We start from the raw sequence: 25,902 nt of genomic DNA, 5'->3' as shown, positions 1-25,902 counted from the left end.
GGAAGTGGAAGGTTGAAGGACATGGGTGTTAGACTGAAGGGGTACTGGATACCAGTCAAGAAATACTACAGATCAAGAGATGAGTAGAAACACCGGACATGAGGAAAATCTAACAAAAATGAGCCAGGGTGGGTCTTCTGTAATAATTAAAGATAATACTGGGAGCACCCCACCCCAACCTAAGGTAGTCAACAACGAGAGCCCCATTACAAGTGTACATGGACAAGGTATCTATTGATGGGACCAGGTTTGACCTAGTATTCTACACTCTTCTGGTTCACTCTAATGGAAGATCAAATTTCATCACACGGTTTTGGTATTTTATGTCTGGAAAACAGTCAGCTACACAATAGGAACAGGTGTGAAATACTGAAATTAAATTTGAGAACTGTCCTCCCATTCAAGTTTGAACATGGGGGCCACTCTGGTCATAGAGATAGAATCTCTCAAAAGGGCTTTAAATATAATATTTAGTGCTTTCTTCATTAACTCTAAATCCCACCAAAACTGCAATACAATCAGGGAAAAATTCAGTCTATTTCTATTTTACAATGTATAACTTGCCTAATGTCTGCATATATAGTTAGGGCACAATTTATGACAGTAAAAGTTAAGTTTAACCCGACCTAATCCAATGAGGTTAGGATGTGTGCATATAAAAAGACCAACCAATGAGACTGTATGGGTCTGACTATTTAATTATTATTGGTGGGGGTACCTGTCTTTCTTTGTAAAAAAAATTCAAGCACAATAGTTAGAAAAAAATATTCTTGCTCTTATTTGCAGATAAAAAGAACTAATTATTTCCATTATATTGAAAACTATTTTTATCTTCAAGTAAAAAAATAAAATTATCCTGCTTTGAAAGACACCCCCACCCATAATATCTGAATACAAGTCTTTCTGAAGGTTAAAACAAAAAAAAACAAATATAAAAGAAACTTTGGTCACAGTGCAGAAAGAAAATGCAAAATCTTACATAAATTTCATTGCTCAGTCTGTCTGTCTCCATCATACAGACACATACATGTACAGCCATCCACAATGACAATGATGTAATTTTAAAAATGGAATAAATTATTACACAAGGTTTTCATCTTATTAAACACAAATCAAATGAATGACAAGTTTTATCTCTACACAATAAAATGTGGTTCATCTAAAGCAGGGTTCAATGTGCATTCTATTTTTATAAACGGAAACAGCTAAACTTTAAAAATATATCATGATCTGTTATTGCATCATGCACAGACTTTACTATCATGCTTCCATGTCATTCGTAAACCTAGTGTAAAGATGTTGACCCTGATATGTGCAAGGGTGTGGTGTTTATGTGTAGCTGACGTCATACTGCCATAACAATCAGTGCTGTGTAGTGCTTTTTCTGACAGCATGGACAGGAAACTAGAAGCTGAATATAGCACAATACCTAGCATAGTTTGCAGCCCATATTAATGCTGTGCACAGCTTAGTGTTTAATTGCTATTATTCCCGACACAATCAAATGGTTGCAATTTTCAATCTACCATTTCAGGAGGCTGAAGAGTGATGGCTGCAAAGGAATATTAAAGTTGGTTTAACTAGGGGTGTATTTTCTTTAATGAAACAAATAATTCTCATCAGTCAGCCAAATGTGATTTGATATATTCATTTCACTTAAGAAACTCTGCCAATGACTCAACCTACTCAGGCATTCCTTTGCTACTATAGCTCTTCAAACAAATTAAATTGTGGTAACAGCTTGAATAATGCACAACTTGATTGTGCCTGGATTGATCTATAGAAGGAAAAGCATCATAGTAAGTATAGTACAAATAAAGCAATCATAAAAGCTGCATAATGCCCATATATAACATAGCTTGTGACACAGCAATCAACGATGTAATTCCCCAGTCCACAACAACGCCACTTGGTGTACAAAATGGGAAATTTCTACATTTCTTGCAAATAAAGCATACAGGATTCATGAAAACTTGTGCCCAATCCAAATTTTCTGTGTGATTTTGCCAACTTAGATTAAAAATTGTACAAATCCGTGTTCAATTTTAGATGAATTTTCACAAGTGCACATCCTTGATAGGGTATGTTTGACTATGGAGATAACTGGCCAACCAGTTTCCATCAGCTTGACCTTTGGTTCTGAACTAAACATAATGTGCAGAAAACATTGTTTGTTTTTAACATACCATAACCATGACCTCTAGACTTGGAATCTAAAGGTTTATTCACAACCTAAATGCATGCCATCCACACAGTTTAGTAAAGTACTCAAGAGCAAAGTTTATACTGCAAAGCCTATTTTTTGTTGAGCCACAATGACCATGAATCAAATAGGCCTTTTCCATACCATACTCAGAAGCCAATCACAATCTTTGGTCAAGGTAGTCAGTAATTAAAATTAATGTGCAGAGACCATTTATTTCGGCCATTGACCTTCATTTTTGTCATTTTATCTCCTTTATCGATAAGCTCCTTCCTTTCCCCAAATGCAAGCTATCCACAAAATTTGGTTCAGGTTTGTGATGCAGAAGCATGTTATTGTGCTAATGCCACATTCCCCCTCCCCCAAAAGTGACTTTGCATTTGACCATCGGAGACCCCAAATCGATAGGTGTTTTCTTTACCTGAAGTACAAGCTAACTGCCAAGATTGATCTTTGATGCAGAACTAAAGTCATTGTACAGAAAGACAAAAAAAAATTATTCTTGTCACAGTGATCCTGACATTTGACTTTTTGACCCCAGTAGGGTTCTTCTGTATGCCCAGGTGTAAGTCATCCACAAAGTTTGTTAATTGTAGATGATGGTCAACTTGAATTATTGTGCAGAAATAAAATTGATAACAGACAGATGGATATACAACCTGATAGATGCCAGACAGACAACATTATAACATAATATGTTCTGCCTTATAACAGTAATATAAAAATTAAAACAGACTGATAGAAAGTAAAACAGTTCCTTCTTATTCCATAATAACTGAAATACATTAGAGGAAATAGTAATTACACTAGAGATAGTAATACTAATTATACTAGAGGTACACACAAGGTAAACAACAAAAATTATACTAGAGGTAATAAAAGTACAACTGGTAAAAGAAATTTCCAGAAGAAAAGGAATTTTGCAAGTTGCTGTTATGACACTTGTGAAAATATTTATTTGGTCTAAGTTTCAGTAGGGCCTAACAAGCCAATTTAAATGAATGGATGGAATAAGCAAACTGAAATGAATGAATGGACAATGGTTAACATAATATGACCTACTTAAAATACAACATTCGAAAACACACAGGAAGCTACTAATGACATCTTTATTTTTCACTCACATATTTTCATACTTGTCATATTTTGTCATATTTTGGTTTTCACTTTAATCAGATATTTCTTCCTCTGAATACAGACTAATCCTGTTCATGTAAATCTCAAATCCAAAGCATCCTTAAAGCTTTGTATTTCTGCGAAACCATTAAACATTTTAGTACATTTCCTCAAAATTGTCCATATGCAGAACTTTCTTCCAAGACCAATAATTACACTTGCTAAATAAACACAAGTAGCTTTCTACCCAGTGCATCATATAAACAGCGGATGAACTTGTTTTCGAGTCAATTTTCGCCTGCAAGTTGGACATGAGTGTAATGTACGCATTGCTTCTATAATACACTGTTCACAGAACACATGTCCACAGGTAGTGCTATATAGCTGACGTCCTGCTCGCTTAATCTGAAACAAAATAATGGGAAAAATATCATTTGAAAATTCAATCGCTTTACAAACTGGACAACCTGATACATAGGATTGCTAGACTTTCCTGTCCGGGCAAGAGTTTAATCCATAACAAGTGTAATTTTTCAAGAATAAATGGTCCTAATTTCATATAACCTTTAAAGTGTTGCTGTACCACATGACATCAAATCAAAACAAAATTTCTTTGAAATTGCAGGTAGGTATAGTACACTAGATTGGTAATCAATTGGTTTAACCCATGTAGTAGGAGATTCGATACTAAAACCCTCTGATGTATAGTCTCTTTGCCTAAATTTATTTTGAGTTTTGCAACAGTTAATACCATTCTTATATCTGAGCAATTTCTAAGCCTTCTAAAGAGTCCAAAAGCCCAGAATGAATGTGAACTGTTGCTTAACCATGATATTGAGCATACAAAGCCTAGAAAGAGTTTAGGCTGCCATAGATGCATTAGGCATGCATGTTCGACAATTTTTTAGAAGAAAATTAAAACCAGCTTGATTATATGTAATAAACTGATTACTACCATATATACTCGTGTATAAGCCCATATTATATGTAATAAATTGATTATTATTTGCAGCAAGATATGTATCTGGTCCTGTTTATTGTGTAATGACAGCTGCTTCAGTGTGTGTGCATGGATATATCAGAACTGGACCAAAAGTCTGAGATTACCTTGCTGCTGCCAAAATCATCTCTTCCATGAAGGTTTAGTGTGTCTGAGATCATGGAACAGTATCTTTTACGACAGGGGCTAACTTCTTGTCTTCAAAGAGAAAGAAGTTTGCCACTGGGGAATAGATGCTGAGAATGATGCAACTTCATTATTGTGACACTAGTCATTCAACTTTTGCATTCCTCTATAGGATTAAAGTTCCAAACTTTTCAATCAGGACATAGCTGCAAGGAGCCAAGGAGGATTTTGTTTGGACATGGATGAATTAATGGATTGCTTGAGTGCAACGGAGGTCACTATAACATGCCTGGGTACATCAGTCAGTCGCTACACTGAGCAGATCATTGATTCAGAGTGTTTCATCCTAGCATCAGAATATCTGCAGTGTGGGCCCCTCATTAATTAACATTTCAAAAATGGTGGGAAGGTATACGCCCCATTAACTCCCAGCTCTTTAAAGAAGCATGTCAAGCAAAATGAAATGTGGGGTCATGGAAAAATGAAATAAATGTCAAGCAATGGATGGCCCCAAAGAGCACGGACCCAATGGAAGGTTCATAGAGGGTCAACTCTGTATGAAACAGTTGTCCTCCCTTGATAAAGAGTCATTCAGGACACAGGGCCAGATAGAATGTGTCGGACTTGAATACTAACCAATATTAGGAGTACCCATCAAGGTATTCCCCAAATCTGAAGCAAAGATCTAATGATGGTTCTGCCAATTACAGAGATTCGTCACCACAAGCAAACTGTCCAACATCATTAGGACAGTGCTTACAGGGATGTGTTCCACCCAAATGTAGAAGGCACTGAGAATGGTTTTCATTTCTTAAAAGTTGATATGAAGAGCTTTCTCTTGAAGAATCCATATGCAACTGACCATTTCAAGTCCAGTAGTAAACTGGCATTGTAACAGGTCCACCCTTACAATGAGTAGGCTTATGAGCTCTAAGAAACTTCCTCACCTAAACAAAATCTGGAGACCACTCTAACACAGTTTGGATCATCCATTGTTTTGTGAGAATGGTTACCGTATGTACTCACTTATAAGCTCAGTCATACTGCAAACAACAAAGATCCTGATCTGTTGTAGCATAATGTGCCTGCAGACCAGGGTCAATGTTGTTTGTTCTATGGATTACTCCTAACAAACTGCATAGCCTCAGATATGCCATTGCATAATGCGTTGGCAGATCTGGGTCTCTGCAGTTTCCAGCTGGACTCAACTTATTACTAGATAAATATATGGTAGTCCAAATATGACTTCAAGGGAGTAGTCTAGTACTTCATGTGGATCGCAATAGGGTGTAAACCACAGTGCATTACTGACGACTGATGGAAGACGTGGGAAGAAGAAATTTATCCCCTAGCTGCCTTCCTGCCTGTGAAAAATGGTGCATATATCCATATATAATTTGCTTGGCAAGCAGAAATAAAGAAAAACCTTACTGTTGTTGAGAACTGCCAATGTGAATTCTCTGGTGAGAGGAGAAAATACTGAAAGTCAAAGAGCAACCCTTATATCTCTTGCTTTACCAATTCCTTAATTGAACACACTAACAGATGTGGATAACCAAAGGGTAAGGCATGTATAGAATAACAGCAACAATCATTAGTGGCTTTTTCAGCTGCATGAAAAAATTCCCAGATGTGTGAAGTCAAGTAAGGAGGAGTCGACACAACATTTCTGACTCTTACATAAAGTTAATGACCTTACAATGCAGTTTATCAATATCTAGACAAGGTATGTGTGGAGATAATATTTCTCAATGCAACTTTTTACCAGTACAGTGAGAAAGCAGTATCCACCTGACTCACCATAAAAATGCTCTTGTTTTATCAGGATCAAGAATGATCCAAGGGATGCCCAGTAATTCTTTATGCAATTTATGCAATCTTCAAGAATTGTAGCAAGGTTCTGAATGACGAAGTATCATTATCATCTACATCTACCAGAGCATAGACCTTTTAGTTAGAATTGATTAGAGGAAGGCAGTCTGATGGAGACAAAATCCTATAGATTTCTAAAATTGCTGCCCTAATCTAAATTCTGTCCATCCTACTATCAAACTGACATGTTCAGACATTTCTGTTTCATCACCTTCATCAACGTAAAATGATAAATCATCAGCATGCATCATCATTTTGACCATTGGGTATGCTATCAATAGCAATCACATTATGGAATGTCAGTTCTGCTTGGCTGGATGGTTTCATAAGTAATGCCAGTTCATTATTAATTTCATAGGAATAGTCAGTCTGGTTGATTGGTTGTCTGACTTACCAGTCACAGATAACAGTCATGACCACTGTAAACATACAACATGTCTTATCACTGGACCCACTGGTTGGCAGTATCATGGTGTATCAAAGATGGAATATGCCTTGCAGTCTAGCCATTTGTTGTTGTATGGTCTGCACAGTTGGCTTGCTGTGCAGCATGTCTGGACAGCCAGTTCACTTGTCCACGACTCCTGACCACAGTAATTGTACTCAGCTTGTTCATGTGGCTGGACCAGTTGGTCGGCAGTTGGAACATCATACCAAAGATACCAGCTGGTGAAGTCTGATAATTACAGACAGTCCATGATGGGGTAATAAGGCCACTACCAGGAATTAACATAAAACCAAAGGTTATCATACACTGGATTGCTAGAACTCTAGTTCCAGACCCTATGCAGCTCAATGGCTTGTTGCTTACTCTCAACTTGACATAATTCTTGGAAATTATTTTCCCTTTCACATGACGACAGCAATCATATCTCCCGCCACAAGACATATTCAAACTGGCATGTGATGTCCAATAAACGTAATTTTGTAATTTCCAGCTTTTATTCACAAGAATCTGAATACTCCTTTTTATTCTTCTGTGTTGATTATTAACACTTTTCTAAAAGCTTATTTTCCTTTTCGTCTTAAACATGCATCGCTTTCTGGATGACATTACAAATTCTATAATCAACAGTTTCATCATGCAGACACGTCGCATGAACAAATAGGTGCAGTTTAAAAAGTCTGGTTCCCTGACTAATTTCACTAATTCTAAGATGAGATCTGGATCCAAATAAAACAAGGATGAACCAATTATTCAGATTTTTTGTCAACAATCATTTCTCCATAGTGTTTGCTAGTATGCCATAAGTCCATATTTTATGGGTAATTTTCATAAGACTTACAGCAAAATCCTATGAGTTGGCAGGTCTGGTATGGATGCAGATTATAGTACAACAGCTAAATATTATACTACTGTATAGGAGCTAAAAAATAAACACACTTTATATCATTCATTTTTACCACAAATTTCATGACATAATACAACAGTGAAAATATAATGGTATTTTGTCATCAGATAAATAAAGTTCCTGCATTATAACTCACCTCCTTATGATCATCCATACAAACAGGGCAATTTATTCTTGTTCCTATAGGAGAGTTAGGATCTAACGATCTGCAAAGAAAGCACATTTAAATGCATGAGTAAAATATACAGCTCCGGTATACAAGAATGAAATTTCACTGTCATCACTGCAACCGAGCTGTAGAGCTACTAGCAGATATCAAATCAAAGTTTCATGGTTCCATCTTGGAGTGAAGGTGCAGGAAATGTGAACAAAGCGATTAGTGATCTTGACCTTACAAAACATGAGAGGCAAAATATCCTTGACTGAAACAAGAGATGTAATAAAATTAAGAAACTTAAGGATAATGTGGATCACCTCTTTACCTCCACTATAAAGCAGAAATAAATGAAACCTTAAAATATTAATACTCTTGAAGATGGGGCCCCAAAAAAGGATTGCAAAACGTCCAGTAAGCATACAGAGTTTCATACATTTGTCAGCTCTCAAGCTATTTAGCAGAATGGAAAATATGATTCAAACCTAACAAGTGGTCCAAGCTGGCTAATCTGATAAGTCAGCCACCAAACCTTTACTGATCCTGATGGACAGTTTGCAGTCTATGTCGTCTATTCATAAAATCATCCAATTGGTGGAGACAAAAGTGTTAGCAACACACCAGTGCACATTTTTGTATTTCAAGCAGCTCTTGAGTTATGGCCAGTTCATGGGTGATTTCAGTGATTTGCAAAGTATACTTCTGGATCAAATCACATGTTCAACAACTTGTAAATCCACACTACCCAACCTGTTGTGGCATTTCAAATTTTTTCAAATTTTCTGGCTATGACTGTCCATCAGATACAGCCAACTTCTGCTCATTCCATCATTTGCTTTGGTAATGTGACTGGGTCATGCCCTGTGGGAAACGGACTTGTAGTGTCATAACATGAAAATAGTTGAGATCCTCACCCTATGATCACATGTAGGTTTGACAAACATGAGGAGACAACATTAGAAATGTATTCATTATAGACCCTAAATCATGCCCCCAGGGTAGGGGAACTTTACCATGGTCAAGATCTGAACCTAATATGCATATATACACCAACTGGACATAATTGACCTGGACAAGGCCAACTCCTAGTGGCATAGCTAGGAAGTGTGGGGATATGCAATGGCATAATACTGACGACCTAATTCTATTTTTTTTTCTTCACCCCATTATTGTGATTCATGCAGAAAAAGCAAAGATTGTATTCATGACTTGACTATTTAATCAATACACAGGAAAGACATATATGTCTTATGCATTTGTTCTAAAAGGGTTATTTCTGTAGAAACAGTGGACTTTCAATCCAAGATTTTAAAAATTCACAAATGAATGGTCTAATACAAGGACATAATGATAAATATTGTAAAAACAATATGCAAAATTTTCATTGTCATATGGCTATCAAATTACTGCAATCACCTATAAAACTGTAATCAAAGGGTACAGCTTCTTTCACAATTTAATCAAGAAAATCTGTCTATCAAGTCTTACTTTTAATGAAAGTCGTAACTGTGACCACTGACCGCTACAAATCTACTATGTCAGTTGATGGAACTGTTTATCATATTAATTGGCAATACCCTATTTCAAATAGATGCAACCACATAAAGTGGTGAGTGTGAGTTCTTGTTAACATAAAATAGCAATTAACGTCTTTGTGATTTTGCATCCGCAAAGCTTGAATGAAGCACCTTCTGTCTGTAATGGTGATCAATGAAGTATTGTACCAGACTCTCATATGGATTTCATGAAGCTCTGGTTGAATGAGATCATGTATGCATTTGACTTTCAAATTAGACTGTATCTACATGACATTGACACCCCTGTCAATATAGCGTGATTTATAAAAGTGTTATTATTATTCAAAGTTTAAAAAATTAAGCCATGGGCTATATCTATTTGTAAAAAAATGGAAAAACTGAATTCAAATTATTTTAAAATCAAGCATCATACTAAATTTGGCTGCAACACAAATCAACTCCTCCAAAAGGTTAAAAAAGAATTGTGATGGACAGACATGCAATATTAGATGCCCCTACAGATATGATAGAAAAAAATTTCAATGCACAAATTAAATACTGCAAATGATTACAGCATCACTGATAAGACCACAAGACAGTAATACAGCTATGCATTGCCCTCTAATAACACATGCTTAACAAAAATAAACAATTAAGTTGTATAACTTACGGCTGTGAAGATGACTCAACTGGAAATGGAACAGGAGGTAGTTCATCGTCTTCTATATCTGGGAGTAAATGAGTATTTCTTACAGAACCAGGTCTACGGTTTTGAGAAGAGTTTTCTGAAATGCAAGTAGGATCTAACGGCTTAAAGTATAATAATTGGGACCCTTTTATTGTAATGGTGACCACGCTACTTCAACTGCACCACCTGTACAGTACATAGGTCACCGTCCATTTCTGGAGATGTTATCACCCATACAAGGCCAATCTTTTACTTAGGGGTTTCAACCCCACCCAGCTCACACCCTGAATTAAAACTTCAGTCATTGAGAGTATTCAATACACCTGAATATCCACTTCACATCTACTAAGTCATTGTGCGTATTCAATACAAATGAATGACCACTCCACCTCTACATTTAAGGCACTGAGAGTATTCAGTTCACCTGAATAACCGCTTCATTTCTACATCTAAGTCAATGAATGTATTCAACATACATGTACCTGAATGATCACTTCACCTTTACTATAAGTCACTGAGAACATTCATTACACTTGAATGACCACTTCACCTCTACATCAATAACTGAGAGTATTCAATACACTCGAATAACCATTTCACCTATACATCTAAGTCACTGAGAGTTTTCATTAAAAGTTACAAAGATCTTGTTTAATGAATATAAAGCAAAAGACTACTGTTTTTTGAGTCAACCTTTTATTTAGCTAGAAAGCAAAACACTTTACCATTACAACTTTAACTCAAAAAACTTTAACATTGCACTTAACCTCCCAAAAACATTAACATTAATCACCCAAACTACATCACTGCATTTTTTTAAAAATCAAACTTTAACACTGCACTTGAACATTTTGAACTTGTCATCGTCATTATATTATCATTACTACTGTTATTATTATTAAACAAAAATTTCATGAACATAATTTTGGATTGCATTAATTAATGAAGGCCTGGAATTTTCCATGCTTCCTTCTCAGGCAGAATTTCAATAAGTTCTTTGTTGTACATAATCCTAACTGAATGGCATTATCTTTCATCTGTTTTCTTCATATGGAAGAAAATGGCATTTATTTCCAACTTACAGATACAGCTGACTCATGAAAAACATCTTTTTTAACAATTTACATCAACCATACAGTATGTGAGATGAGAACACTTTTTTGTCAATGTGGTAATAGTCTAAAATTAACACTTACAATCATCCTAAATTAACTGTAGCAAATTTAACACACTCTGTTGATGTGTATTCTTTTTAAGCCGGTTCATGTCTGATCTGATATGTAAAACCTGAAACAAGTAGTCAACAGCAAAAGATCAGTAATCATAATTATAGTAAGAAGTAAACATGTAATTGCACAACATAAAGGTAAATAAAAATAGAGCCTGAACTAGAGGAATAGTGATCAATTTGCTCACATAACAATAATCCTGTATCTAACGTGTCTCACACCTACCCCCCCAACAGAAATAAATCTACATTTAAACACAAGTATCATGAACAGTGCATTATAGTTCTACTCAGTGGTAATTTGTTTTCTATATAGATGACTAAAAGTTTGTACAAAAAGCAACTTGTCTTCTTTCAGTCAGTGACCTCAACTTTCGACCCTGTGACCTCCAAATTGAATTAATTCCTCCTAAAACCCAAGGGTATGCCATCCATAAAATTGGTCCAGGTCTGTTATACAAAAACTAATATATTTGTCTGGGAACCATTTTTCTTCGTTCAGTCACACTGACCCCAGTCTTTAAACTTTTCATCCCAAAATTGACAGGGTTCATCCATACTCCAAGCACATGCCTTTAAAAAAAATTTGTAACTACAAATGCTGGAGAACTTAAGTTATTGTGCAGAAGCCATCTCTCCTCTTTTAGTCACAGTGACCTGCAACTCTTGGAGTTTCTGACACTGAAATCTATAAAGTTCTTCCTTACCCCAACTGCAAGTCACCTACAAAGTTTGGTAGCTGTATATTATGGACAACTTGAGTTATCATGTGGAAATAAAATTGGTAACAAAAATTGATAGGTAGACAACACCACAACATTCTGTCTTATGCTGGGTTTATAAAAAGTACTTAAATGTTCAGAAAATTATGTGAATACAATGATAGGTCTAAATAAACATCTGATGAAGATGACGATACTATGTACCATTTTTCACACCAATCATATGCAAAGAACATGAGAAGTTAGTCACCAGATCCTGTCATATACTGCATTCAGCTCTGAGTGAAAAAGGTCAATAACTCTTACAAAAATTGCGGGGACACAACATAAGCATATTTGCTGATGATCATAATATCTAGCAAGTTTCAAACTGGATTAAAAACAAAAAAAATGAGTGCAGAAGATTCTGTCTTACAATGTGCATTTAGCTGCAGGACACAAAGGTCAATAACCATGATAAAAATTGTTGGAGAACAGCGATTTCTCAATATAATTTTGAAAAAATTTACCTATGTAACATGTGGAAGGGTTAAACTCTCTTCTATGACACAGAAATCTCTAAGTTAGTTCACAACACCAAAAATGAAATAAATATTCATGTGCCCTACTTGTGTGATTTGACAATATTTGTCAACAATGGTTAAAATATGTTATTTTATTATTTTCTTTATAGATTTGTTATTATTTTATAATAGTTTGTAATAATAACAAGAGTCCCTTGAAGGGATTGATACTCTACTGGCCAAAAAGAATTTCAAGGAATCCAAGACTGTTTCTTCCTTTCAACTGCTGGTTTTTGAAACCAACTGTGATATTCCTAAGCAATAACACTATTTTAAAATCGGCAAATGTGGTGGACATATTGGATCCGAGATTGGCACTAATTTCATTCAGAACCAATGAGACATCATAATAAAACTTCTTGTAAAAAACACATGCAAAAATATGTGATGCCAATATGTGAATCCATCAAACAGGGGTAGCAATATAAAGATTTTTCATGATGGTTATCATGGCAACCATATTAGAGGTAAGGTCTGCACTATTTTCATTTAGGACTAACTGATACCATAAAAAGTCTTTTGGTGAAAGTCCCTTGACAATATGACCATTTTGACTTCAGACCAAATAGACTTTAGAATGAATGTATGTGTAAAGTTTCATGGCAATAATCCAAGTAGTTTCGAGACCAAATTCACAAAATATGACTCTTAAGGTTTATTTAATAACTTGAAATACTTACCAAATGTAGTTGGAGACAGTACCTGCAAGGTAAAAAACATTCTAAATATATAACATTCACATGTGGTATTTCATATTTTTGAATGGCCACATTTTTAGAACAAGTATTGTCAACATATTTCTTTTCTTGGAAAAATAGTATTTTCATGGTTTTAAAATTCTGCACTCAAACTAATGGTACGGAAGATTACTTTTATTTTTCCCTGCCAACCAAAAAGTTTGTCTGATAATACCATTTTGTCTTTGGGAAATGAATTCACTGTGTGGCATCGAAGTTAAATAATAATAAATTTTTTTGTTTTTTAAATTTTGCACTGACAACAGTCTACAGAGATAGATTTTTATTCAGGGTACCTTTGTTTCTGGCAGGAAATACTCATGTGATCAACAAGCAATGCTTACTTACTATAACTGAAGCATCATTGACTCCCTGGCTAGAAGTAAGATCTACAAAACTGTCAAGGTCTCCATCCTCAGTTAAATCAATGCAGGTAGGACCTACAACAACAACAATAACAATACTAATAATAATAATAATAGCTTTACAATAATAAAAACAGGAATGGTGAGAAATTTTCCCATGTAAATATACCCATGCCTCTCCCACATAACACCCCTACTCCATGATGAAGATAAATGTAGAGTCAAACTGTGGCATAATTCATTAAAAATATCACAAATACCAGGAATGGACAACATGCATAACTTCTGATGAATGACCATAATATATACCAAGTTCACTGCAATCCACTAAAAGCTGTTTAGGAGTTGCACTGAGAACATTCTGTCATACTTTGCATGCAGTGAAAACAGGCATTAACCTTTACAATTAGAAGGAAAGAAACAATTATGTAGCCCACCACTACAGCACTTGTACCAGTCTCCAGGGAGACATGGTTGTTCAGTTGGTAGCTGAGTTGGTAGCACACCAGACTCATAATCCAAGAGTCACAGGTTTGATACCTGCCCAGGCCAGGCAGGCTGGCTGGCTGCCTCAGGATATCCTTGTGAAAGGCTCTTAGCTCCCATTTCCTCAGCATGAAAGCCAGTGATGTGTTCATAGTGCCATTATAACCATCAAAACTCCAAACACTGTACCAGTCCCCAGTAGCAAGTGAATGTTATTATACAGAAACTGAATTCAATCTTTATATCTAAATTTTTTAACATTAATTCATTTTAAAATATAAAATTTTCCCATTTACCGCACCAGTACTGTGCCAACACACTTATAAACCACCTACTTATCAGCAGTATCTTACCACCCACCAATAAACCTACCTACCTACTGTGACAAACATAAAAGATAATAAAGAACATTCTTTCCGATGACATCATGAAGTACAAAAACAATCATCTCTGACTTATCAATTAATTAGTGTACCTCTACTTGAAATTAACACTAGTATGCTATGCCAGGGTTAGTGATTTGCTGTTGTATCACTAAAACCCTAACTGCATTATTCCACTAAAGCAGTGAAAATTACTATCAGCTGATAACAGTTAAGAGGTGGTTGAGAGTCTGTTTCCCTATAATGGTTAAATGATCTGCTTATATTGTTAACTGAATATAACATCAAGTGAATTACTTTGAATTTTGTCAAAACAGTTTATATGCATTTGGAACCAGCCTGGTAAGCACAGATTTCACTGCTGATAACAAATGGTATAGGGTCTCAGGCTAGTACTGACCATTCAAAAAAGGCAGAGTTTGCAAACTCAACAAATCATCTAGAATTATACTGAAGAGTGCAGTGTGTTTCAATATTTATATCATTCTTGATAAATCATTTAGCTTCCACCAAAACAGCAGAAATTAGATAATGATGAGAAAGAGAGAGTGCAATCACAAATATGATCAAGAGAAGAGAGTTAAAAAGTACCTGAAATGCTGGGAAAATGACCACAAATTGCCGATGTATGGCCCAGGAGATGCTGTTATGCATTTTCTGCACTGATTACTCACACCAATGCAAAACGGCGTGAGGTAATTCATTTCTGAGTCTTGATGGTGAAATACAGTTTTTATTGTTTTGAGGTGATGTTAATGAATAATAAATGTTGAATTAGAAAACGAACTGGCCTCTGTTTAAATTTAGCAGGACCAGAAAAAATGTATTTTGGTGATCCAGTGTGTTAGTGAAAAATATAAATGAAAAATATAAATAATTGTAAGCCCTGCTAGACAAATATACAGGATTAAAAAAATGATTTTAGCTATGAGCTAAATGCAAGAACTTTACACAAGCCAGTAAAATTTGAAATTTCAATCAAAATGACATTCCTTTGTTGTACTAACAGAAATGCATAAAATGATCTTATATGCTGATTCGAGAGTGCTTGAGACAGAAGCAAAGTCAGTGAAGCATGAAATGTGTTATAGTGACCTACTTTTGCTACTTGGGTGTAGTATTCCAAAAAATGAATCCCCTCACAAAGTTTCATGAATCTAGGTATATCAGTATACATGGTGCAAAAACATAATATCATTGGCTCATGAGCCAAAATGCATAAAATTCAACTATGCCAGAAAATGTGAAATGCAGGTTCCAGTGACCTTCCTTTGTGGTAAGTCTGCAGTACTAACAGAGGTGCATACAATTATCTACTTTGATGATTATAGTATGAACAGAGCTTGAAAAATAAAGTTAAAAAATGTAACTAAAGGCAATAAAGCAAGAAATACAAGTCAGTGTCTTAGAACTCATCAATATGCACCCCTCTCATCAAGTTTCATAATTCCAGGTATAATGGTATATTGTACAGTGTGCAAAAAACTGAGCTAATTGGAAAAACTTAACCAAGAATGTGCAACCAATGTATATATATATATATATATATATATATGCATAAAGATAGTTCCCGGACCATGGGATAGGTGCTACAAAACCCACTCCAAAAGTTAGCCCCCAGAGCATGGGGTAGATGCTACAAAACCCACACCAAAAGTTAGCCCCCAGCCCATGGGGTAGGTGTTACAAAACCCACATCAAAAGTTAGCCCCCAGCCCATAGGGTAGGTGCTACAAAACCAACTCCAAAAGTTAGCCCTCAGCCCATGGGTAGGTGCTACAATACCCACTCCAAAAGTCTGCCCCCAGCCCATGGGATAGGTGCTACAAAACCCACACCAAACTGTTGCCTAGGATCTAGGAAGAAAGAAAAATTGATATTCAGTAAGGAAGTACATTATATACAGGGATTTACAAATTGTATACATGTCAGCCTAGGGCAAGGTTACTGAAAAGGTTAACATGCCCTTGGAAAATATGAGCTTCTCCCAAACATAGTATCCCAACATGAGTAAACCAATAAGATAAAACATGGTATATTTTAAGGAAATTGCATTGTATTTATTGAAACTTTTGTTTTCTTTATATATATGTTGGCACCTTAATATCATATGCTGATTATTAAAGTTCTCCAATACACACACACACACACACACACACACACACACATATATATATATATATATATATATATATATATATATATATATATATATATATATATATATATAGAGATATATATGTATGTATGTAAATTAATACATGTGGATAGATATGTCGATTAGGAATAGTTAGAATGTAGATATAGTTAGAAGAGCAAAAGCAGATATGTGCATGCATGTTGACAATACAGGGATTTGAAAAGATTTTTAAAACAGCTACATTTTTATGTGAGAGTGACAGAATGAGAATGAAAGCTATACAATTTGTAATGATTTTTTTTCTACTCAGAACAAAAGGATTTTTAAACTGTTACTTTATTGATTTATTTAACAATTATCATCTAGTCATCTTCAAATCGGCAACATGCATTAAAATATTTGAAAATCCAACTTTTGAGAATGTTCTGAGAACACATATTTTTGTCCATTTAATTATTTGCCAAGGAGCAGATATTGATTTATCATATAAAAAAAACATCATTAAACACTGTTTGTGGATGCAAAGCTGACCATGACATTGAGTACAAGATTGAAATGACATACAATAAATGAATGAAGCTGTAACCATGTATGCAGAAGAATGTGCTACAAATAAATGCTAAATAAATATGCTGTATTGTGGTGAGACCACAGGGAATAAAACATGCAGATCATAAAGCATTACGAACATGAAGACCTCTTTTGGTAAAATAGCTTGCATATAATTATTCTATTTTACCCAGACCACAGACATTAAATAAAATTCCTTGTATACTGTATCCTTATGTAAACGTTTTGGACTTACATGTGTCTTGCAGAATATAGCTTCCCCAAGCCAAATTTGCAACTGTCCCAGGAGTTGAGCAAGTGGATTTGTAAATCCCAGAGATGTGTATGCTTTTGTGCAGATGCCAATGCCATGGGCATCACAATAACTTTCCTCTACTTTGCAAATGTGAGCAAAGAAATGCAAGAGCAGTCATTTGTCAACACTGACTGATTGATTGGATTTACGTCGTGTGCGCCCAACATGCACATTTATGAGATTCTTTTGATTCATTCACATGCTAGATCCCCAAAACTCTGCTTGTTTCTTTTTAAGACCCCAGCATACCCAATGCCACAAACACCAAACTTGTTTGTCCAGCCACTTCTAAGTAAATTTTCATCCGAACATATTGCACTGAATTTCTTAAACATTTTGTCATGGTAGAATGAGCTTTCCTGCAATTTTTGGCAATACTAGAAGACTTCAAAGCCTTCCTTCTTACACCACAGTATGCTGCTTCTATTGCCAACATCATTTCCTGATAATTTTTAACCTGACTTTCTTCCAACAATATAGCTTTACTTGTGATACATGGCAGATAACCTACTGACTTCCTGATAACCTTATCAGTGTTAATACTATTCACGTACCTAAACATTTCAGCTGTACCAATCAATATAGAGCTATGCAATAGGGTCTAACAGCATAACTTTACACTCATGTTCAACATAAATGTTGCTAACACAATGCAACACTTTTGTCATCACACTGTAGAACAACTGTAATATACCAACCTTCTTCTATACCCACAACAACTATATCAGTACTGTCATTTGCTGATTGATCTGGGTAATTTCTTCTTCGCCTCCCTTGTGTTCTTCTTCTGGATAACTATAAATAAATCCAATAAAAATACTGAATTTTTGCACATAAATAGGTTTATAGGCATTAAGCTTGCTTCTTTCTCCTGATACCAACATCTGATTAGTATGAAAGAATATTTTTTTCATGATAAATGCTCTTGGAATTAAGTTTAGTTCTTTCTCCTGACATTAACATCAGCCTTAAGAAAGTTTTTTCATGAGAAATCCTTTTGGTATAAAGTTTACTTCTTTCTCTTGATACCAACACGTAATCAGCATAGAAGAAAGTTTTCTCCCCACAATAACAACTGATCAGTTTTATTTTAAAAATTTCTCCTGACACTAACAACTTACTAACATAAAGTAAATTTTCTCACGAGAAATACTACTGACATTAAAGCTATTATCATCATTTTGTTGTTGTTGTTGTTGTAGTATTTAACACCATTTTTCAGCACACGATAGACTATACATGGTGGCCAGTATTAATGGTGGAGGAAGAACCCGGGAAATTGCAGGATTAACCTACAAATAGAATGGAAACCATCATAAGATGAAGTCACATGGTCATGCAGGCACCTTTACTGATCTTAAATAAAATATAAATTTTTGTTCTAACATTAACACCATTTTTCAGCACATGATAGGCTATACATGGTGGCCAGTATTAATGGTGGAGAAGAACCTGGGAAATAACCACCGACCCCCGAGAAGCTACTAGCAAGCTTTCTCACATACCCACATTGGCTGAATCTGAGACTTGAACCCACAAAGACAGAGGTGAGATGGCAGTGATCCGTAACGGAGAGTGCTTTAGACCACTCGGGGCACCTCATCATTTTATAATTGTTGGTGAAGACTTGTATAATAAAAACAAAGTTTAGCAGTAGCCAGTTAAGTTTGTACAAAACCAGTTTCTGACCTCAGGAGTCAGTTGAAGTTGGAGTAAACAAAAGTGATTTGATAGTTTCATTCATTAAAGAAGCTTATCCCTCCTTTAACTAACTTTGACATTCCTCAACTACCACTGCATTTCAACCAAATGAAATATGTGTCATCAAAACTAAAAATCACATCCACTTGCTGGTGTCAGAATTGATTCTATCAGGACAAAGACATCAGTGCAAGTAAAGTCTTAACTAATGCAATAAGACTTTAATTTGTTGGAAATTGCCAATATGGGCTGTCAAGTGTGTGAAATATTCCTGAAAATCTGGCCTCTAGTTCCCCAAAACAGTCAATCAGAAAATATGCTGCACAACGTTGGTGTTTATTTTGGAAAATGTTTTGTCAAACATTATAAGAATCAGGGAAGATGTCTTACACTGCAGGACTATGAGCACTGGAGCAATTGTAAAATGGCTGACATCAGGTCCCCCCCCCCCAAAGGAAAACATTGCTTGATGTCAAATACTTGTAGAGGCAAATAAAAACATGAGTCATTTTTATCATTATCAATTACAGTATAATACAATTTTTTTTATAATTGTGACTACATAGTGTAACATTCAATCCATTTACACTGAATCTCCTGGTTGGCCTAATCTGTAGGACCATATTTTCCAATGACAAGTCTATATTTTCGGATCTGGAAACCTGGTAGCCACAGCAACTTGACCCTGTCAGTTGAATCTTGTCTTCAAACATGTAATAGATATAATAACATGGTCTAGGCATATTAAATTAGCATGTAAATTACACTGTACAACCATGTGATTCCTGTGACAATGGATATCATCCTTAAAACAAGAATGAACTGTTCATTCAGAGGCCTCAAATAATAATAAATATAGTAATGCCCTTGTACCTGAGGAACAGCACAATTGTCAGCTAACTGAACAATATAGTTAACAACTGCTCTGAAACCTCTTCCATCAAAAACAATATGGGGGGAAAAAGCATGTAAGCAATAGCGACCATAGTTTCCCAATTATATTCATGAAACCTTAAGTTAATTTTTTTTGTTGTAGTTGTTGTTGTAGGGATTAACACCATTTTTCAGCACACGACAGGCTATACATGGTGGCCAGTATTAATGTTGGTGGAAGAACCCGGAAAACCCCCGGAAGAACCACCGACCCATGAGAAGCTACTGGCAAGTTTTCTCACATACCCACATTAACCGAATCCAAGACTCGAACCCACGCAGACAGAGGTGAGATGGCAGTGATCCATAACGGAGAGCGCTTTAGACTGCTCTGCCACTCGGGGGCCCCCTTAAGTTGTAACTAAAAAGATGATCTGGTTTCATCTTCTACCCTACATCAATTTATATATACAGATGAATGATGAAAAATGTAAAATATTAATGAATCTGATTTGTACTCCACGTTGACTTATAGGCTGGAAAGTAGAGTACAAGTCATACAGGATATGTAGGTTTTCAGTACAAACTATTTCAGTAATGGGTGTCATTTTTTTTAAGAATCTGATTACACATACCTCTAAATGGTGATTATACACTTTTGATCTTCATAGAGCAATATTTCTTTGGAAGGTCATTATATACAGAAACAAACATGTACAGCAAAAGTCAATGTCAAAGCATTCTGGACATTTTTGGACAAGATCAACTTGATCATGTTATCCAGTTTAAATCAGAATGAGTATCACATAATGTGACATCGCCATGAAAGTCACACATGTTGAAAATAAAGGTACTATCCTATTATTTATTATGATAACCTCATGTACCCTTTTCTTAACCCAGTTTTGTTCCTGGCCACCATTGTGAAAGACCATAACAATCAACAATTTAAGTATGGAACGTTTCGAAGACATAAAAGATGCAGAACACACAATAATTGAGATTGAAAAGACTTTGGTTAAACTATAATACTGTAAAATTCTGGAAAGAGGAAGATTTGATTTTATTGAGTTACCACACTGGAACTTTCAAGAAAGAGGACACTGTTGAGTGGGTGTATCTGTATCTCTTTAGAGATTTAAGGACCGAAAAGGAGGACATGTCTGGAAAAAAGATGCATGGCAACCCTAAATTTCAGCAAATGTGCAAACATGACCATGTTAATGCACACTTCAAAAATGTTCAGGTGCACTGATTTTTAGCTAATATCAACCGAGTGAATTGACAAATAAAAAACTTAATACTGAAAATATATAAATTCAGGTAAAAGAAGTGAAAAGGTTTAAGGGACAAAACAACCCAAGCAAAAAGGCCCTGGGTCGAAACAACCCTTTACCGCCACCTTCTCGCCAGCTTTCCTATACCCGTCAGGAAACAGCCTGGTTGAGACCAGGCTTATTTTGTCCATATTACAGCCTGATTCAGCCCAAATGCCAGGCTGATTTGGACCATGTGAAATTTTATTAAGTTTCATCAGGGATTTAAATGACATTTACATTTATTTAAAATCTCATATTTCTCATTATTTCCTAAGTATGTTCAGCAGTTCAAATATGCATTTAAGGATACCAAACCCAGACTGCACACATGAAATAACATGAGGCACTCTGTTGTCATATTTATTTTTCTGTATCTCTGTGAAACACGGACACTCACAGATGATCTACAAAGCAGGATTCAAACCTTTGAAATGAAATCCTACCTCAAGACCTGACCACAAACTGAAGTGGTATGGTCTGCCTATCTTGCATTGGCAGTTTAGCAGTGAAATACTTTTAAAGCAGCTCATTCACTTTTGTGCAAAATGTAAATATCTTCAAAGGCCAAATGAAAATAAGTTGCTTTACTGATTTGAGATTTTAGTCAAACGACAACAACTCACCAATAACAGTTGATAAAAATTTTATGACAACAGCAAAGTATGTTAAAGTATCATTTTCATTATCAATCTCAAAAAAAGTCCAAATCACACAGTCTTCCTTTACGACCCTTTCCTGGAAAATGGTGAAGTGTTTGGGTCATAGCAGACATCCCTGTCCGACTCTAACTGTGGTTCACATTTCTTCTGATGGAGAGCAGTTTAGTATTGCTGGATCTCCTTGGATCTTATGATTGTACAATTCTGAGCACTATTCTGTCCATTGCTTGAGGATCTCTTGATCTTCTATGATGCATTTTCCTGATTTGTCTTTGATGGTGGTATTTCCCCCTTGTTTCATGGTTATGAGAACTTTCACCAGTTGATATGCCTTCTTGCGGTTGTTTCTGCTCATGCTTTTCTGTTTCAAACAGCAGTCCTTCTATCCAGGACTCCTTTGCCCTTCTCATGTTTTTCCTGATCATATTACCTCCAAGTAATTTATACAAAGCTGTCAACGGGTACCTGGGTACCCACCTGTTCATAATTACTTGGTTATAATATGAACCAATGTTTACCCGTCTATTGTATACAAGTTTTCTGAAAGTACTTGTTAAGGCAGCACTTACTTAATTTTGAAGTTGACAATCCTTTTGACTGAGCCTCCAATATAATGTACATTTTCAGTGTCAAGCAGACGTGCAACTTTTCCAGTGATAAATTGACCTTAATTCCATAGCATGTTTTTCCATGTGGAAACCCTCTGACTGTGCTGCAAGTGTGGTCTAGTGGCAAGTAACAGAAGGAGGTTATTTGATATAATAGGTTTCAAAAATTGTATGATCAAAGTATTACTTACAAAGCACAAGCTCAGTCTGTAAATAAACATTTGCATATGACAGTGAGGCCAAGGAAAGGGAGTCAGACGATATTTCTGATGACTATATTGACCACAACAATGTAGCGGATGATGTATCGGGATTTCAGAACCGTGTCAAGCCAAAAAAATGTGTTTCCTATTGCACTGTTTTTAAAATATGGGTAGGTATATTATAATGATTAGTATGTATAATGTACTAAGTGTTTCAAGTATGGGACAAAACCAGCCACCACAAAAAAAATCAGGATTATTTTTCTAAATTTTTTTTACCCTGCAGGAGAAAAGTGTTAGGGTTTACAACGAATAACAAGGACGGTTGGCCAAACAGAAACCTAAACATTTTTCAGCTTTAAAACATGCAGATGAATTTTTGGACCTTTTAGCAGATGACATTAGGTAGTGACATGAATTTATCAAAAATGTAGACTTAACCGAACATTAACATAATCAGGTACCTGGTAGAAGTTTTCAAAATTTTGACAGCTCTAATTTTATAGCACCGTCATGCTCATTTTTTCCCTTTAACAGTTCTCTTCATTTGTCACACAGTTCAAGGACACTGGCTGTGACCCAAGGTTTCTCTGACGATGTCTGCCAATTATCTCAATGGCTAAGCTCGGCACAGATGTGTTGAATTTAGTGAACAAGGACTCAAATGTTGTCTTGGTTACCCAGGGTGATAAGGGATGTGAATTTAAAACCTAACTTCGTCTAGAAGGCTTTGGATCTTTCAGTTGTTCAAGGTTAATCTGATTCTTGGTTGGTTAGGCTTTCTAATCATTTTCAGCTGGAGGTGAATTAACAGTCATTAATAAACCATTATCTCCTCCTAGTAAACTTCATGTTCTGGCAATGTTCAATCCTGCTCTGAATTGTCTTTTCACCAAGATGCAGTGGCATACTATCGAAAATGGTGACAAGGGCAGAGGTCTGAGATGCCACCTGCCACTTATTTTATTTAGTTATATCCATGCTATTCATCATGAATGGTATCCCCAAAATTTTCAAAATATTATCCTCCTTTATCACTCTCCCTTTTTCCTCTTTCCTTTTATTTTCTTTTTTACCGCCCCCACACAAATGCCACCCAGGGCAATTCATTCCAATTGCCCCCATTTGGTAGGCCAGTGCCAAGATGTAGGCAATCTGGTTGTAATTTTTTTATCTGGACTGTATCAGGTTCATTTAGATGCTTTGTGGGGACCGAGTATATTGGCTAGCACAACATCATTTGTAGGACGGAATTTCAAGACCCAAAGTCCACTTTCATTTGTTTCTGAGTTGCACAAGGATCCACAAGTGTTTTGCCAGTTGGTCTCAGATTCAACTCCCACCTCTGCATTCCAATTTCCTTGTACAAAAAGAATGTCTTCTTGGGCAAGTTGCTTTTGGTTTACCCAACAATATACTATTTTTCTGGGTAAATATAATGCAAAGAAAGTATAATTTGTATCAGAAATGAATATATTTCGGTCAGTTTATATAAAGGGCATGCTCAGAAATTGTTGGGGGGAGGGGGGCAGCAAAGATGTAGTGGTCAGCTATTCAGTTTTACACGTGTAAGACAAAACATGTTCAGAGGTGAAATTGAGGCGAGTTCCATGGTTTATATGCAATAATGTTTGGCACTGGCCTGATTTATGAAACAATAACTTTATATTTTCTTTCTCTGAAACACTGGAAGTTATTTTGGTGACAGTAAAATATAAATGCGATTCCTCATATCTATTTTATTCTGAATTCAGCCATACATCTACTTTTACCGGATATACATTTAAGAGCTGAATATCAATGTTTTTCATTATATTAGTAACAAATATTTCACATGGTCCGAATCAGACTAATCTGGGCCGAATCAGCCATGGTCTGATTTAGTCACAGGTACTCAACGCGATCTTGATATTGAAAAAAAAAACAAAAACAATAATCTGAAGGACAAAATTGCCTCAGATGGCCCCTATGACCCGTTCTGACATAGGACCCCGACTATCATGCTATATAGCAGACAGGGTCCTACGTCAGAAAAGTTAATGTGGGTAATCTGAGGCAATTTTGTCACTGTGTATCATTTTATTCCTTCAAATTATTGCTTTTTTTCAACATCAAACTTGTGTCGAGCACCTGTGTATTCAGCCAGCGTTCCATGTGGGCCGTTCCCTGTGTCAAAAGCTATAACAGAACTCCCATTTTTCTTTAATTCCTTATATATTTCCTCGATACAATAAAGGATATAACCATACTGGAGATGAGCAGACGGTCCTATTCTATAATAGAATCATCAATAATTGCTTTTTGAACACCTACCATCTTTCAAGTAACCTAACGACTTTTGCAGTATAACGGAGACTGGTATGCGGAACAGTACGCACTTTCTTACACCATCTCTTTATTACAGAGAGTTAGTCTGGTACACTGCCCTTTTTCATCCACACCTACCCACCTTTTTTTCTTTCTTCCTTCCTTAGTTCGAAGTTAGTTATATATAATTTCGGCCCAAAACAAAGTTCACTTTTACGGATCGGCCCGCTATACTTAATAAAGGCAGTGTATAAAAAGTGCATGCAGATTCATTAATATAGTAAATAAACACTGTTAACTTGTATGAATATGATGTGTTTGTAGTGCTTTGTGTTATTTTTATTTTTCATGTTTGTGCAAACATTATGTAGTGTGTAATTTCCGTATTAAGCTACTTATTTAAAAAAAATAATTAACATTTGGGCAAAAGGGAATAATATATTTTCTTGTTACAAATATATCAATGTATGTATTGTGTAAATGTAAGAAAGAAAAAAAATTGTTCACGTCCATATATACATTGTGTTTGTAATATTAACAGCAAAACACAGCATTGTTCATAATAGCTAATAATAATTGTACCTTTTGGGGTTTTTTGAATAACTGTATTATTTAAATGACACTTTTCTAAATTGATGTTTGCTATTGTTTTTCTTATCATCAGCTTTATTATTGGATTGCCAGTAGTTACATGTGTCACTATAGAGCCTGTAGA

At 35.6% G+C, this 25,902-nt stretch overlaps 1 protein-coding gene across 3 annotated transcripts; it reads right to left on the bottom strand.

Annotated features, from left to right (window-relative positions):
• Positions 1–3,298: 3,298 nt before the first annotated feature.
• Positions 3,299–25,290, bottom strand: LOC149795571 (uncharacterized). Of its 3 annotated transcripts, none has more exons than XM_089965404.1 (7): positions 25,194–25,290; positions 18,216–18,312; positions 13,627–13,718; positions 13,222–13,243; positions 10,011–10,125; positions 7,806–7,875; positions 3,299–3,724 (listed from the first exon to the last, which is right to left on the bottom strand). In XM_089965404.1, the coding sequence occupies exons 1-7, from the start codon at positions 25,194–25,196 to the stop codon at positions 3,575–3,577; spliced, it is 549 nt and encodes a 182-aa protein (XP_089821530.1). In that variant the 5' UTR covers positions 25,197–25,290; the 3' UTR covers positions 3,299–3,574. The 3 variants fall into 3 exon arrangements, with proteins under 3 accessions (XP_089821530.1, XP_089821529.1, XP_089821531.1); XM_089965403.1 differs by lacking the exon at positions 25,194–25,290 and adding an exon at positions 19,806–19,856; XM_089965405.1 differs by lacking the exon at positions 25,194–25,290 and adding an exon at positions 19,806–19,856 and having other exon boundaries at positions 10,011–10,068.
• Positions 25,291–25,902: the final 612 nt, after the last annotated feature.

This window comes from Sinohyriopsis cumingii, chromosome 7 (genome assembly GCF_028554795.1).
Source record: "Sinohyriopsis cumingii isolate HCF-2022 chromosome 7, ASM2855479v2, whole genome shotgun sequence".
In the NCBI taxonomy this organism is placed as follows: Eukaryota; Metazoa; Mollusca; class Bivalvia; order Unionida; family Unionidae; genus Sinohyriopsis; species Sinohyriopsis cumingii.
The sequence above is the reverse complement of the archived record's forward strand: the minus strand, read 5'-3'. Positions and strand labels throughout refer to the sequence as shown.

Coding starts and splice junctions, on each gene's coding strand:
- LOC149795571 (XM_089965403.1), bottom strand. CDS start 19,841: ATGGTCCTACAGATTAGGCCAACCAGGAGATTCAGT. Junction 13,719..18,215: donor TGTTGTGGGTATAGAAGAAG/GTTGGTATATTA, acceptor TTGTTGTTGTAG/GTCCTACCTGCATTGATTTA. Junction 3,725..7,805: donor GTATGGATGATCATAAGGAG/GTGAGTTATAAT, acceptor ATTTTGTTTCAG/ATTAAGCGAGCAGGACGTCA.